The 15,478-nt window shown below is 40.0% G+C and overlaps 1 protein-coding gene across 2 annotated transcripts in view; it reads right to left on the bottom strand.

Moving 5' to 3' along the window:
- Positions 1 to 15,478, bottom strand: part of TTC7A (tetratricopeptide repeat domain 7A) — a 215,511-nt gene that overhangs the window by 156,331 nt on the left and 43,702 nt on the right. For both annotated transcript variants that reach the window (XM_070734576.1, XM_070734577.1), the window contains exon 10: positions 12,930 to 13,013. In XM_070734576.1, the coding sequence (XP_070590677.1) occupies positions 12,930 to 13,013 (84 nt within the window). The remainder of the gene's footprint in view (positions 1 to 12,929; positions 13,014 to 15,478) is intronic.

The raw sequence follows: 15,478 nt of genomic DNA, 5'->3' as shown, positions 1-15,478 counted from the left end.
GAACTTAGCTGGGAGGAATCACCACATTTTTTTGGTTTTGGGTCTGACAATCCTCTATGAATTGGTCCCATCCCACTTTAAAGATAAACTGGTGTTATCATTGCATCTATGTAGTTTATGCTCTATGAGATTTTTTCACCTTTTGTTTGTGAATCTCCAACCATTCAGTTGTTATGATGACCCTGGATTGTAATGTGATTAGAAAGAAGAAAAGCCGCTTGCTCTCACTGTGCCTCATTTTATAACCATCTATCATGTCGACTTTTGCTCATTTTTATCTGAAGTGAAACAGCACCAGGTATGGAATTTCTCAGCTGCAATGTCCAAATTTAACACCCAGAAAACATGAAGGGAATTAGAATGAGACATAATTAAATCATTACCAAATTGGTGGGGTTGATGTTTTTAGAGAACAGTGGACCAAGTTAGAAATATTCACGTCTGCTCTGCCTCCTCAATTTCACACCTCTCAGCAAGCTTCCTGAGATTTTGCTGCTTGTCAATCATCCACAAAGTTGCAAATTATTTGGGCTCTTCCTCCCCTGAAAGATGCCAGATAGTTCTGCTGACCTGCCTTTTCTTGCAGTTCTCTCCATTTTCCTTATTGATAGCACCCTGTCTTCTCACACAGAAGCACTGTAATATTTTTTTAAGGAGAAATCAGGAGAAAAAACTCCTGCAACAATAACTTGAGTCAACAGACTCGAGCTCAACCCAGATAAGACGGAGTGGCTGTGGGTTCTGCCTCCCAAGGACAATGCCATCTGTCCGTCCATCTGTCCGTCCATAACCCTGGGGGGGGAATTACTGACCCCCTCAGAGAGGGTCCGCAACCTGGGCGTCCTCCTTGATCCACAGCTCACATTAGAGAAACATCTTTCAGCTGTGGCGAGGGGGCATTTGCCCAGGTTCGCCTGGTGCACCAGTTGCGGCCCTATCTGGACCGGGACTCACTGCTCACAGTCACTCATGCCCTCATCACCTCAAGATTCAACTACTGTAACACTCTCTACATGAGGCTACCTTTGAAAAGTGTTCGGAAACTTCAGATCGTGCAGAATGCAGCTGCGAGAGCAATCATGGGCTTCCCAAGGCATGCCCATGTTACTCCAACACTCCGCAGTCTGCATTGGTTGCTGATCAGTTTCCGGTCACAATTCAAAGTGTTGGTTATGACCTATAAAGCCCTTCATGGCACCGGACCAGAATATCTCCGGGACCGCCTCCTGCCGCATGAATCCCAGCGACCGGTTAGGTCCCACAGAGTTGGCCTTCTCTGGGTCCCATCGACTAAACAATGTCATTTGGCGGGACCCAGGAGAAGAGCCTTCTCTGTGGCGGCCCCGACCCTCTGGAACCAGCTCCCCCCAGATATCAGAGTTGCCCCCACCCTCCTTGCCTTTCGCAAGCTCCTTAAAACCCACCTCTGTTGTCAGGCATGGGGGAATTGAATTTTTTTTTCTCCCTTCCCCCTAGGCTTATATAATTTATACATGGTATGTTTGTTGGTATGATTGGTTTCTTAAATTAGGGTTTTTTAGATTACTTTTTAATATTAGATTTGTTACATTGTTTTTTATTGCTGTTAGCCGCCCCGAGTCTTCGGAGAGCGGCGGCATACAAATCTAAATAAACTAAACTAAACTAAACTAACTACTGGTTCCAATTTGTTGGGAATGAAATCAGTGCTGGGCTGCCAAAAATTTTACTGCCACACTATGGGCATGGTTTATTTTGTGGTCTTGTGACCAGGTGGGAGTGGCTTGACAATCATGTAACCAGGGGTGGCTTAAAAGTCATGTGACTGGGTGGGAGTGGCTTACCAACCAAGATAAGTTTTCAAATAAGTGCTTGGACTCTTTTTCAGTGGGATTAAGTCACATTATTTGAATAGCCACAAAAAAGACAAATGATAGACAGCATTATTTGTTGAGCATAGTAATATTTTAAGGTTTTGTACTGAACCCACAAGGTTCAATATGATAATAGATTAGGCAAGTAGCTCATTAAAAAAAAATTCTATAAAAGTTCAGTTCTAGATAATGGTTAAAATCAATATGGCTAAAAACATACTACAGTGTCCCCTCGATTTTCGCGGGTTCGAACTTCGCAAAAAGTCTATACCACAGTTTTTCAAAAATATTAATTAAAAAATACTTCACAGGTTTTTTCCCTATACCATGGTTTTTCCCGCCTGATGACATCATATGTCATTGCCAAACTTTCATCTGCCTTTAATAAATATTTTTTTAATAAACTTTAATAAATAAACATGGTGAGTAATAATCTAAATAGTTGCTAAGGGAATGGGAAATTGCAATTTAGGGGTTTAAAGTGTTAAGGGAAGACTTGTGATACTGTTCATAGTCAAAAATAGTGTATTTACTTCTGCATCTCTACTTCGCGGAAATTCGACTTTTGCGGGCGTTCTCGGAACACATCCCCCACAAAAATCGAGGGAACACTGTACAGTAAGACCTCACCTATTGCTGGTGTTACGTTCCAGACCCGGCCGCGATAGGTGAAATCCGCGATGGGGAATTTATCGACTGATAGTACTTATTTAAGTATTTATATTGTAATTTTTTGGTAAGTTTTCATTGTTTTAAGTGTTTATAAACCCTTCCCACACAGTATTTATTTTAGATACAGTATTTAAATACAGTATTTACAATTTTAGATTTTTTTTTTTTAAAAACCTGCCGATCGAGTTCCGTGGGCTGTTTAAATCTGCCAATCGACTTCCTCAGAAACCCGTGAACCAGCGAAGATCTGTGAATGATTTTTCTCATTAATATTTCTTGAAAACCCGTGAGTGAAGTGAAACTGCAGTAGGTGAAGCGCGATATAGCGAGGGACTACTGTATTTAATTATTTCCTATTTTAAAAGTAAGTAAGGAGCATACTAAGGTACTAGAGAAGGAAGAACAATTAAAAAAACTCTTAAGTATTCAATAAATAGTGCATAAAATTACTACGCCCACTGAGGTAGCAGCCCATTGCTGAAAATGTTATCTACTTCTCCACCTTGGCTACCTCCAGGTTATGTAATAGTCTTCCTGAATTAGGCAAAGGAAGAGAGACAGGATATGTAAAGAGGAGTCCCTGACAAAAGACCAATGCCCTGCTCCGTATAACTGAGTATGATATTTCCTTCTTTTTCAAGCTGCTCTTTTGCTAGCAAAGAAGAAGAAAATATCCTTGACACTTTGTACAACTCAGAACACTAGATGTTGAGTCACAGCAACTGGACTTCTTTTTTCTTTTTGGTTTCACTGCTTCAGAGAATGGAGCTACTTCGATAAGGAGCAAAAAATTTAAACCAAAAAGATAGAGAAGTTCCAGTTGCCATGACTCAACTTCCGAACAACAATACCTGGATGGTTCTGAATCTTCTTTGACACAGCTGAGAACAATGTATTATGTTGATAAAATATGGATCACATTCTTTCTACTTAAGGTATTAAGGGCTGGGCAACATGACCAACAATTACTATTAAAAATACAGCTTATCGTTATTCTTATTATATTGCTATTATTATTCTAAAAGAAGAGGAATAGCATTTATGAGTAGATAATCTTTAAAGGGTTATTTTTTACAGTTTTACTGTGTCACTATTATTGTTCTCACCAAAAGTGATTTTACTTTTCAAAGGCTCACCGATGAATTAATAAAGGAAACAAATTTGAACCTTATTATTGATTTGCCTCATTATTTCATTTATATTTCTAAAATATGATTGCATGTTGTGACTTGAAACACCTGACTGATTTCTGATTCAAATAATACGAATATTATAGGATTCTGACATTCTGGCTATCCCTGGAATACTAATATGAAGAGATTTAACAAAATAACGTTAGGATTCCTTATAGGCACTGCATACATCAGTGATCATGATGGCAGGGATAATCAGAGTTGTAATTTAGTGCATTTGGAAGATGCTGGTCAAAAATACAGTACTACAATTGGGAGTAGCAACTCAGTCATTAAGCAAGTGGTCACTAAGTGAAGTCATGACTGTGCTTTCCTTTGCTTTAAAGACATGTGGAGATTGTAGGTGTGAGGATTGGGAGTAAAGTTATTTTTTCATCACTATCCTAACTGAGTGGTTGCTAAATGAGGCAGTTGAGAAATGAAGTTTATCTGTACGCTAAGCAAGTGGCTAGCTGTAGCTGGGCCTGGGAGAAGGATGTAAAAGTCTCTATCTCTTTGACTTTTAATGCAGTATCTATTGAGAAATATAGGGATCTCCTAGAACTGTGATGGCAAACCTACGGCACGCATGCCACAGGTGGCACGTGGAACCATATCAGAAGGCAAATGAGGCATTGCCCAATGTCAGCTCCAGCGTCAGCTCCAGCGCACATGTGCGTGCTTGCCAGCTGATTTCCGGCCTTGGGAAAGGCTGTTTTACCTTCCAGAGGCTTCAGGGAAGCTTTCCTGAAGCCCCAAAGTCCGAAAAATGGCCCAGCAGGAAAACTGAAAGTTCAGAAAAACAGACTTCCAGATTGATTGATTGATTGATTTGTTTGTTTGTTTGTTTATTTATTAGATTTGTATGCCGCCCCTCTCCAAAGACTCGGAGTGGCTCACAACAATAAAGCTTAGTACAAATCCAATTATTAAAACAGTTTAAAACCCTTGCGCTCTTTGTGCTGTTATTTGCACTTTGGAGGCTTTAGGGAAGCTTCCTGAAGTTCCGGAGTGCAAAAAACAGCCCCACGGGCTAACCGGAAGTTTGGAAAATGGACTTCTGGTTTGCCCATTGTGCTGTTTCTTGCCCTCCAGGGCTTCAGGAAGTTTCCCTGAATGTTCCAGTGTGTGAAAAACCACACTACAGGCAAACTGGAAGTCTTTTTTTTTTTTTTTTTTTTACCAACTTCCGATTTTCCTGTTTGGCCTATTTATCACCATCCCGGGCTTTACTGAGTCCTGTGCACATGCACAGGTATGGGGGGTAGTTGGTTGTGTACATGTGTAGGGGCAGCACAGGTGGGGTGCACATGCATGGGGGGGAGAATGGGTTGTGTGCATGTGTGTGCGTGCTAGCACATGCACACCCACCCTTTTGGCATGCAACCCAAAAAATGTTCGCCATTACTGTCCTAGAACAATACAGTTATATAGGTATATCAGTAGGATTAGTAATAATAATAATAACAACAACAACAAAACAACAACAACAACAATAATAATAATAATAGTAATAATAATAATAATAATAATAATAATAATAATAATAATAATAATAAAGATTTATCAGATTTGTATGCCGCCCCTCTCCCTCTTGGTGATAATCTAATCCAGTGTTTCCCAACCTTGGCAACTTGAAGGTATCTGGACTTCAATTCCCAGAATTCCCCAGCCAGCGAATGCTGGTTGGGGAATTCTGGGAGCTGAAGTCCAGATATCTTCAAGTTGTCAAGGTTGGGAAACACTGATCTAATCAACCTCAGTGGTCAACTCAGCAATGCTGGATATCATCTTTGATAGATGATGCCCTTTTTTTTAAAAAAGTATTTCCAGTAATGGATTGCTCATCATTCTCCAAGCGAGCCTGTATCAAATAAAAACCCGAAGGTCATGGTTAATTTGAGCGTAAAGAACAAGTGCTTCGCGCTCTGCCTCTAAGCTGTGCTTGTTGAACAGAACGGTAGAAAGGAAGAGAAAAAGTGTCCATACTTCTCTGGGCTTGATAAAATCCACTTGTAACAAGGCCACATTCTTTTCCCATTTTTGTGCCTCCCATTGTGCCTTTTCTCTTTTGGAAAAAATTAAAATTAAAATCACATTGACATTTTAACATTTTATATTAGTTGAGTTGTTAAGTGTTTTTCTCTTTCTAGCTGTCTGAGTGGTATTTATATCTAGAGATTCCAGCAGAATACAAAATATAATAGTTATACACATGTCCCATGGACCAGGGATGGGTTCTTACCTCCCTGCCAGTTCACTTTCTCCTATGCTGCGTGGTCGCGCATTGTGCGCGCGTACATGTGCAGTGCCAAAAAAATTCAATTTTTTAAAAAAGCCAAAAACAAAGATGGTGACTGCATGCCCAGGGCCAGAAACTTGGTTTCTGCGCATGCTCAGAAGGGGGGGGGGATTCAAAAAAAATTCAAAAAAAAAGATGGCGGCACTGACCGAACCAGGTCGGTGACGTCATTGTGACATCAGGCAGCAGATTGCTACTGGTTTGGGTGAACCAGTATGAACCCATCCCTGCTGTAGACCCTAATATATAATATAGTGACAGTTCTTCTAAGTAAGCTGGAGTTCAGAAAAGATCCTCGGCCTAATAAGCAGTATCTTTAAAAAAAAAAGTTAGCAATAGCATTTAGACCAGTGGTTCTCAACCTTGGGGTTGGGACCCCTTTGGGCAGGGCCGCCGATAGGGCGGTACTACTGGGAGTGGTGTCACGGGCCCGGCCAAATTGCATAATGGGGGGGGGCCTGGCGCCCGCCAAAAACTCTCCAACCCCAGATAGGCAGGGAGCCCCGATGGCAGCCGCGGAAGGAGCTCGGCCCTCCGGAAGCCAAGCTCCCCATCGCTATGGGAAGCCGGCCGCTTCTCCTGCTGAGCCCAGTCCTCTCCCGGTGGCTTTTGGCTCCTCCTGCCAAGGAGCTGCAAGGCTGGCCCCGGAGCCCCGCGCGGCCAGCGTTCCCTCGTGCCCGGCGGGCTCCCCTTTCCTAAACCCCTGCCAGCCCCCTCCTTCCCTTCCCGCCCTGCCCTCCTTCCCCGAGGCATCCCTTGCCCATCATCCCCTGCCGGGCAATGGGGCAGCAGGACTGCTAGATGGGCAGCTATTCTGGTGAGGGTGGGCAAGGCGCGCCCTTCTGAGCTCTCGGCTTCCGCCGCTGCCTTCCGCAAGGCCCCCCAAGGAGCCGCGTGGGTCTCCAGCCTTCTCCTGGTGAGTCACCGCGGCAAGGATGCGGGCGAGGGAGAAAGGGAAGAACCCGGCGCCTCAGGCGCTTCCCTCTTGCGGTAGAGGGGTAGGTGGTTTGTGGGGAGCGGGGGAGGGAAGAAGCCGGCATAGTCAAAATCACAATTTCTTCCGTTTCTTTTTCTTTCTTTCTCTCTTTCTCTCTTGCTCTTTCATTCTTTTTTCTTTCTCTTGCTTTCTTTCTTTCTTTCTCTTGCTTTCTCTCCTTCCTTCCCTCTTTCCATTTCTTTCATTCCCCCTCTCTTTTTATTTCTCTTTCATTCTCTTTCTTTCCTCTCTTTCCTTCTTTCTTTTGTTTCTTTTTCTTTCTTTCTCTCTTTCTCTCTTGCTCTTTCATTCTTTTTTTCTTTCTCTTGCTTTCTTTCTTCCTCTTTCTTTCTCTCCTTCCTTCCCTCCTTCCATTTCTTTCATTCCCCCTCTCTCTTTTTATTTCTCTTTCATTCTCTTTCTTTCTTTCTTTCTCTTTCTTGCTCTTTTTCTTTCTCTCTTTTACCTTCCCTTCCTCTATTTCTTCTTTTCTTTCTCCTTCCTATCTTCTTCCCTCCCTCCCTTCCTTCAGTCCTTCCTCTCTTACTCTCCCCTTTCATAAGTTTCCTTCCTTCCTTCCACTGTTCCTGTCCCTTCCCCCTTTCTTTCTTTCTTTCTTTCTTTCCTTCCCTCCCTCCATTTCTTGCTTTCCTTCTCCTTCCACTCTTCTTTCCTCCCTCACTCCCTTCTTTCACTCCTTCCTTTCTTACTCTCCCCTTTCACACCTTTAAATGGGACCACGTTGCATGGCAGACCAGTTGTTTCTAACTGTTCAGTTTGGTCCAGCAAGTTGACCATGCCATGGTTCCCATCAGTCTAGTTTTGTTGGGGGTACTTATTTTTTATTTATTTTATTTCTTGTATTTGTATGCCGCCCCTCTCCGAAGACTCGGGGCGGCTAACAGCAATAACAAGACAGCATACAATAATAATCCAATACTAAAAACAATTAAAAACTCATTATTATCAAAGCCAAACATACATACAGACATACCATGCATAAAATTGTAAGGGCCTAGGGAGAAAGAGTATCTCAATTCTTCCATGCCTGGCGGCAGAGGTGGGTTTTAAGTAGCTTACGAAAGGCAAGGAGGGTGGGGGCAATTCTAATCTCTGGGGGGGGAGTTGGTCCAGAGGGCTGGGGCCGCCACAGAGAAAGCTCTTCCCCTGGGTCCCGCCAAGCGGCATTGTTTCTTTCTCCTGGACAAGTCCACACAATCGGCTTAACCCAGTTCCTGAAATAGCCTATGGCAGTGCTTACCAACCTTGACAACTTGAAGATATCTGGACTTCAACTCCCAGAATTCCCCAGCCAGCATTCGCTGGCTGGGGAATTCTGGGAGTTAAAGTCCAGATATCTTCAAGTTGCCAAGGTTGGGAAACACTGGCCTATGGGACCGCCTCGCTTGGCGTGAAGCGGGAAATGATCCCCGGGGGATGGAGTGGCTTGGCGACTTAAAATAGTTTTAAAATGGCGGGGGGGGGCAGACACTTAGGCTGTATGGGGCCCCAAAATTCCTGATGGTGGCCCTGCCTTTGGGGGTCGAACGACCATTTTACAGGGGTCACCTAAGACTATGAGAAAAGACAAATTTCCAATGGTGTTAGCAACTAAAGCTTCTATTCTGGCACCTCTGCCCCCAGGCATGGGGGAGTTGAGATACTCTTTCCCCCTAGGCCTTTACAATTTTATGCATGGCATGTCTGTACATATGTTTGGTTTTATAATAAGGGTTTTTAACTGTTTTAGTATTGGATTATTATTATATGCTGTTTTATTGCTGTTGTTAGTCGCCCCGAGTCTGCGGAGAGGGGCGGCATACAAACAAACAAACAAACACACACACACACACACACACACACACACACACACACATACATCTCGGAACATATTTTTACAATTCAATCAGGTGTTTACAGGGGGGTGTCCCTCTGACCTCTTGCCAATCAGCTTAAAGATCTGTTGGAAGAATTGGCGCTAAACCTATAGTTGGGGGTCACCAGAAGATGAGGAACTGTATTAAGGGGTCGCAGCATTAGAAAGGTTGGGAACCACTGATTTAGACTTATATACCACTTTATAGTGCTTTTACAGACCTCTCTAAGCGGTTATCAAATCAGCATATTGCCCCCAGAAATCTGGCTCCTCATTTTACCCACCTCAGAAGGATGGAAGGCTGAGTCAACCTTGAGCCTAGGGAGATTCGAACTGGTGAACTACAGCCAGCAGTCAGCAGAAGCAGCTTGCAGTATTGCACTCTAACCACTGCATCACCCTGGCTCTTGATTTGATATGATTTATTCACACATTTGCGTCTGACTTACGTATCCATGTCTCAAACTATTCTCTTTTGCAGTAAGCAATGTTATGCAAGGTATAAAAGGAGAAAAGAAATTATAGAAAAAATAAACTAAATAAATTAAAACACGGGATAAGAAAAAAATAGCTAAATCTTAGTTTGTAACAATACTATTCACTGTAACTCTCAGTATCTTCCTATCCTTACCAACCATCCTTCTCCCCATGATATCCACACATTATATCTTAGGATGCCCTTTGTTCTTAACATGTGGTCCCCAGGGGCTTCTGACAAACCAGGTTTTGGGGATGCACTAGCCAGATTTTATTCTTCAAATGTTTCGATCATTTCCCCCCTTTCCCTTCTGTCCTCTAAACTATACAGATTGAGTTCATTAAATCTTTCCTGATACAGTACGTTTTATGCTTAAGACCTTCCACCATTTTTGTAGCCCGTCTTTGGACCCATTCAATTTTATCAATATCCTTTGAAGGTGAGGTCTCCAGAACTGAACACAGTATTCCAAATGTGGTCTCACCAGCGCTCTATACAGCGGGTTCACAATCTTCCTCTTCCTGCTTGTTATACCTCTACCTATGCAGCCAAGCATCCTACTTGCTTTTCCTACTGCCTGACTGCACAGTTCACCCATTTTGAGACTGTCAGAAATCACTACCCCTAAATCCTTCTCTTCTGAAGTTCTAAAGTGAATCATCATGTCATTGTATAAATCTCTATAACCTTTTTTTTAACCATGGACATTAACAGAATCTGGTTCCCTGAACTGACTTAGCTTGTTGGACGCTGGCTGGGGAGGTCCCAAATCATGATCCCAAGACATTGCAACCATCATAAAGAGTGACTAAATTCAATCATGTGACCATAAATTCAACCATAACTTCAAGGATGGGTCACAAGTCATTTTTTCCAAGGACGTTTTTTCCAAAAGTGTTGTAATTTCCAACCATTGTTAAATGAGCAGTTGTAAGTCAAGGACTATTTGCACCTACATGGAAAACAAAGTCTTCGAAGAGGGGCGGCATACAAATCTAATAAATAAATAAATAAATCTGTGGAACCTAAACTACAAATTAAAATGATCTAAAAACACCATCGGACACAAAAATCGCTATGCATTAAAACCCTTCCTAGGAAACAGTCTGATCTATTTGTTGATAATAGAGAACTGTGCTAGTTCATGGACAGGTTTGAGCCACCAGAACAATCAACAATATGAGACAAACATAGGGTTTTCTCTTGGGGCACATAAACAGAACTAAATAGGAGATGGTACCCTCCTTCAACCTTTCAGTGGCCCAATTCTACTGAAGATACTGTGAGCTCTTAGTTGGGTTTCTCCCTCCTGATTCCCAATGTGGAAGAGAATCAGTACATAAATATATTATTATTATTATTATTATTATTATTATTATTATTATTATTATTAATTAGATTTGATATAGATTAGATTTAATAATTATTAAGTTAGCTCACTACTAAACAACATTCAGTTTGATCTCATGTTCTGCCCAGCTCTCTACTCTACCCACAATAATTATCTGACCTGGAAGAAACAATCCATTCACATGATGACATAGCCAAGGAAAAATACCACAGACTAAGATTCAAAGCTAATGGGTCACCTGAAGCATAATTTGGATATATGAATATCATATAGCTTGTTAAAGACCACCTTAATGTTTCATTAATGAGCTGATCAGCAAGATGGATTTCCATTAGGAATTGCCTTGCAACAAGATGGACAGCAAAAAAATTTAATCAAGTCGTCATTTCAATAGCTTAATTATTTAAATGCAATATTTATTAAGTGTCATATAAGCAGAATAGAATGCTGAATCAAAACAATCTTGTTTAGCAATGAGCATAATCTATATAGACTAAGAGATTCTCTGCTTATACTTGAAATAATACATTTATTTTCAAAATGTGACAGTGTCTGGCGAAATAGAAGGACTCATCAAACTGTTTCTGTGATAATCACAGATTTATGAGTCCCATTTTCAGCACTACATATATGAAAGTAAACTTCAGATGTAAGATCTTGTTTTTAATAAAGTTTGGACTTGGCTGCAATCCAGGGCAATTAAAAAATATATCTTGTTTTTAGTAGCTTCACCAGATAAGATGATCTTTGCTGATCATTCCTTTCCTCTAACCCTGAATCTCTAGCATCATGGTGCATAGTAAAAATTGCAATTTCCACAGTTCTCCCAATTATATATATATCTCTTGAATATACAGTAGTATGACTCTCTTAAAACATTTTGGAAGCAGGATTTCTGCTAAAGGAGGACATTTTTTTTCTGCCAGAGTTTTTCATAGACTGATAGAATTCTAGAGTTGGAAGGCATCACAAGGATAATCTAATTTAATGTTTCTCAACCCTGCCAATTTAAAAATATGTGAACTTCATTGCCGTGGTTGAGAAACACTGAGCTACTACAATCCTCTTCAACTAATTGGTACAGGAAAACCAATTAAACTATTCATGAGAGGTGGCCATCTAGCTGTTCTTTAAAATCTTTAGATATCAAGATGTCACAGACTTCAGATTTAGATTTTTTCTATAATGATAATACACAAATATAATATCACTTAATTCTAGGACATTTCATCAGTTTAGGAATCAGCCTGTAAGAAATCTAGATAGAAGAACATCTAAATCTTCTGGTTGGTCATTAGGTAATTTTCATACATTGGCAAGGCTTTTTTGCGTCCCATTTCTTCAATACCAAAAGCAGAATATTTTTTCTCCCTTTAAGTTTTGTTGCTAAAATTTCAAGGACATTAGAAAACTGAATGTGGATTATTATGAAACTTTTGTTAGATTTTTTTAAATAAGAAAAGCCTGGATACCTTGTGCTTTGGACTGAAGCAGATAGGTTTATGCTCATCATATTAGAAATAATAATTATTACTTGCAATTTTCTTTACTACACACATTTTCATAATATTTATAATGCAGAATAGAATAGAATAGACTTTTTATTGGCCAAATGTGATTGGTCACACAAGGGATTTGTCTTGGTGCATACATGTAAATGTATATTGTGGGTATTATCTGAGTATGCAGAACCTACTGCCTGAATTTTGGTTATCCCTGTTAGACATTCAATGCATCTATGCTCAAAACGAATTATCAGATAGGTTTATGCTCATCATATTAGAAATAATAATTATTACTTGCAATTTTCTTTACTACACACATTTTCATAATATTTATAATGCAGAATAGAATAGAATAGACTTTTTATTGGCCAAATGTGATTGGTCACACAAGGGATTTGTCTTGGTGCATACATGTAAATGTATATTGTGGGTATTATCTGAGTATGCAGAACCTACTGCCTGAATTTTGGTTATCCCTGTTAGACATTCAATGCATCTATGCTCAAAACGAATTATCATTCTTACAAATTATTACTACATTACATAGGGAAATTTTGAAAATGGGAACTAATATAATTAATAATGATAATAATAATTAGATGTGTATGCCGCCCCTCTCCGAAGACTCGGGGCGGCTAATATACACTTGCATGATTTTAGCACTAATATTTCAGATTATATTTTGTTTCCAAGTTTCGATAACAGCAATAATTCTATATAATAGTCTGTTTGTTCAAGTCTTACCTTGCCACAAGCTGTCATGGCCAGAGCCAACTGGTACCAGAGATGAAATTCACCAAATGCAAGCTTCATTGCTCGTTCTAAACACTGGAGAGAAAAAAATATAGATTATACATATATATATATGCATATACCACACATATATAAAAAGAGAGAAAGAAAGAAAAAGAGAGAACTGGAAAGAGGGGAGAGACACATTTAGTGTTCTGGGGTTTAAAAACAAAGCATGCTTGAAGAAAGGGCTATCTGAGATGGATTAAGTGCATGTATGTTTTCATATATTGGGGTTTCTTTTCTTTTTTTTAGAATTTTTAAATGTATTATTGTTATTTTAGATTCTAACTATGATTTGTCATTATATACTGTATTGTTTTTATCATTGCTGTAAACCGCCCTGAGTCTACGGAGAGGGGCGGCATACAAATCTAATAAATAATAATAATAATAATAATAATAATAATAATAATAACAACAACAACAACAACAACAACAACAATAATAAATGGAGTCCAAATAAAGTGGTTTGAGTGCCTACAATTATCCTTCACCATACTTATGCAGCTTGTATAGTTTTCTTTAAAGCTGAACTCTAGCTCTCTCTTCAACAAAATTAACATGCAATTTTTTTTCAAATAGATGTTACATATATTGCAGTATGGTAAATATAAACATTTACAATATGATTTTGAGGGGAGGCTTTAATGCTTACAAAATACTACAAATTTAGCAAATGTATAAAACCGCGGGAACCTTCAGAGTCGGTTTAATGTCAGGGTTCCAAGTAATAGTTCCACAGCAAGAAAACTCTGAGGAAGATGAATTCCTCAAATAACAGCTTTATTATAACCGACTTTGAAAGGTTTCCCTTAACCCCAAAAAATCAGTCACATGATCCAATCTAAACGCTCTCTGGTTGGCTAGTGACTCACTCCTCCTTCCACAGTCCAGGTGTGAGAATATCCTTAGTTCCCCAAAGAAAATATTTTATTTTGGCTACAAAATAAATCTTTAATCCCCCCTCCCTATCTCTCAGCTCCAGTGTGGCAACACTGAAGTTCCAAGATGGTTCTGATCAAGTCAACTTCAGGGTGGACAGGGGGATTCAGAAATACAAAATATATTTCACCTGATATAGCAATTACATCCCCTCTTGGACCAGGAAACTCTTTAATCTCAGAAAATTAGAATGTTACATGCAGTCAATAAAACAAGGATCGTACATAGAACAACCTCAGACCTCTGAAAAGTATAAGCATGCATATGTACTCAGTACTTCATTTGCAGCAATTACTGCCTCAGTGCAGTATGGCATGGAAGCTATCAGCCTGTGACACTGCTGAGGTATTATGGAAGACCAGGACCAAGCACAGTTATCCATTGGCACCCATCCACACTGCCAAAAGCACAAAAACCTGGTTCAATGTCCGTAGGATTTCTGTGTATGATTGGCCAGCAAACTCACCTGACCTGAACCCAATAGAGAATATGGGCTATTGCCAAGAGAAAGATGAGATATGAGATCGAACAATGAAGAAGAGCTGAAGGCCACTATTGAAGTATCCTGGTCTTCCATAACACCTCAACGGTGCTACAGGCTGATAGCATCCATGCCATGCCACATTGAAGCAGTAATTGCTGTAAAAGGGGCCCAAGCCACATTCTGAGTACAGTCAGGCGGTAGGGAAGTAGGATGCTTGGATGCATAGCTAGAGGTATAACAAGCAGGAAGAGGGAGATTATGATCCCACTATATAGAATGCTGGTGAGACCACATTTGGAATACTGTGTTCAGTTCTGGAGACCTCACCTACAAAAAGATATTGACAAAATTGAACGGGTCCAAAGACGGGCTACAAGAATGGTGGAAGGTCTTAAGCATAAAACGTATCAGGAAAGACTTCATGAACTCAATCTGTATAGTCTGGAGGACAGAAGGAAAAGGGGGGACATGATTGAAACATTTAAATATGTTAAAGGGTTAAATAAAGTCCAGGAGGAAAGTGTTTTTAATAGGAAAGTGAACACAAGAACAAGGGGACACAATCTGAAGTTAGTTGGGGGAAAGATCAAAAGCAACATGAGAAAATATTATTTTACTGAAAGAGTAGTAGATCCTTGGAACAAACTTCCAGCAGATGTGGTAGATAAATCCACAGTAACTGAATTTAAACATGCCTGGGATAAACATATATCCATCCTAAGATAAAATACAGAAAATAGTATAAGGGCAGACTAGATGGACCATGAGGTCTTTTTCTGCCGTCAGACTTCTATGTTTCTATGTTTCTATATGCATGCTTATACTTTTCAAAGGTTCTATGTACAATCCTTGTTTTATTGACTGCATGTAACATTCTAATTTTCTGAGATGGTGGATTTGGGGTTTTCATGAGCTGTACCCCATAATCATCACAATTATGACAAATCACAGCTTGAACTATCTTGCCTTACATGTAATGGGTCTCTCTCATATATTACATTTCACCTTTTGAGTTGCATTACTGAAATAAATGAACTTTTGCACGATATTCTAATTTTTCGAGTTTCACCTG

Source organism: Erythrolamprus reginae, chromosome 1, assembly GCF_031021105.1.
Source record: "Erythrolamprus reginae isolate rEryReg1 chromosome 1, rEryReg1.hap1, whole genome shotgun sequence".
In the NCBI taxonomy this organism is placed as follows: domain Eukaryota; kingdom Metazoa; phylum Chordata; class Lepidosauria; order Squamata; family Dipsadidae; genus Erythrolamprus; species Erythrolamprus reginae.
This window is presented reverse-complemented; position numbering and strand designations above follow the sequence as displayed.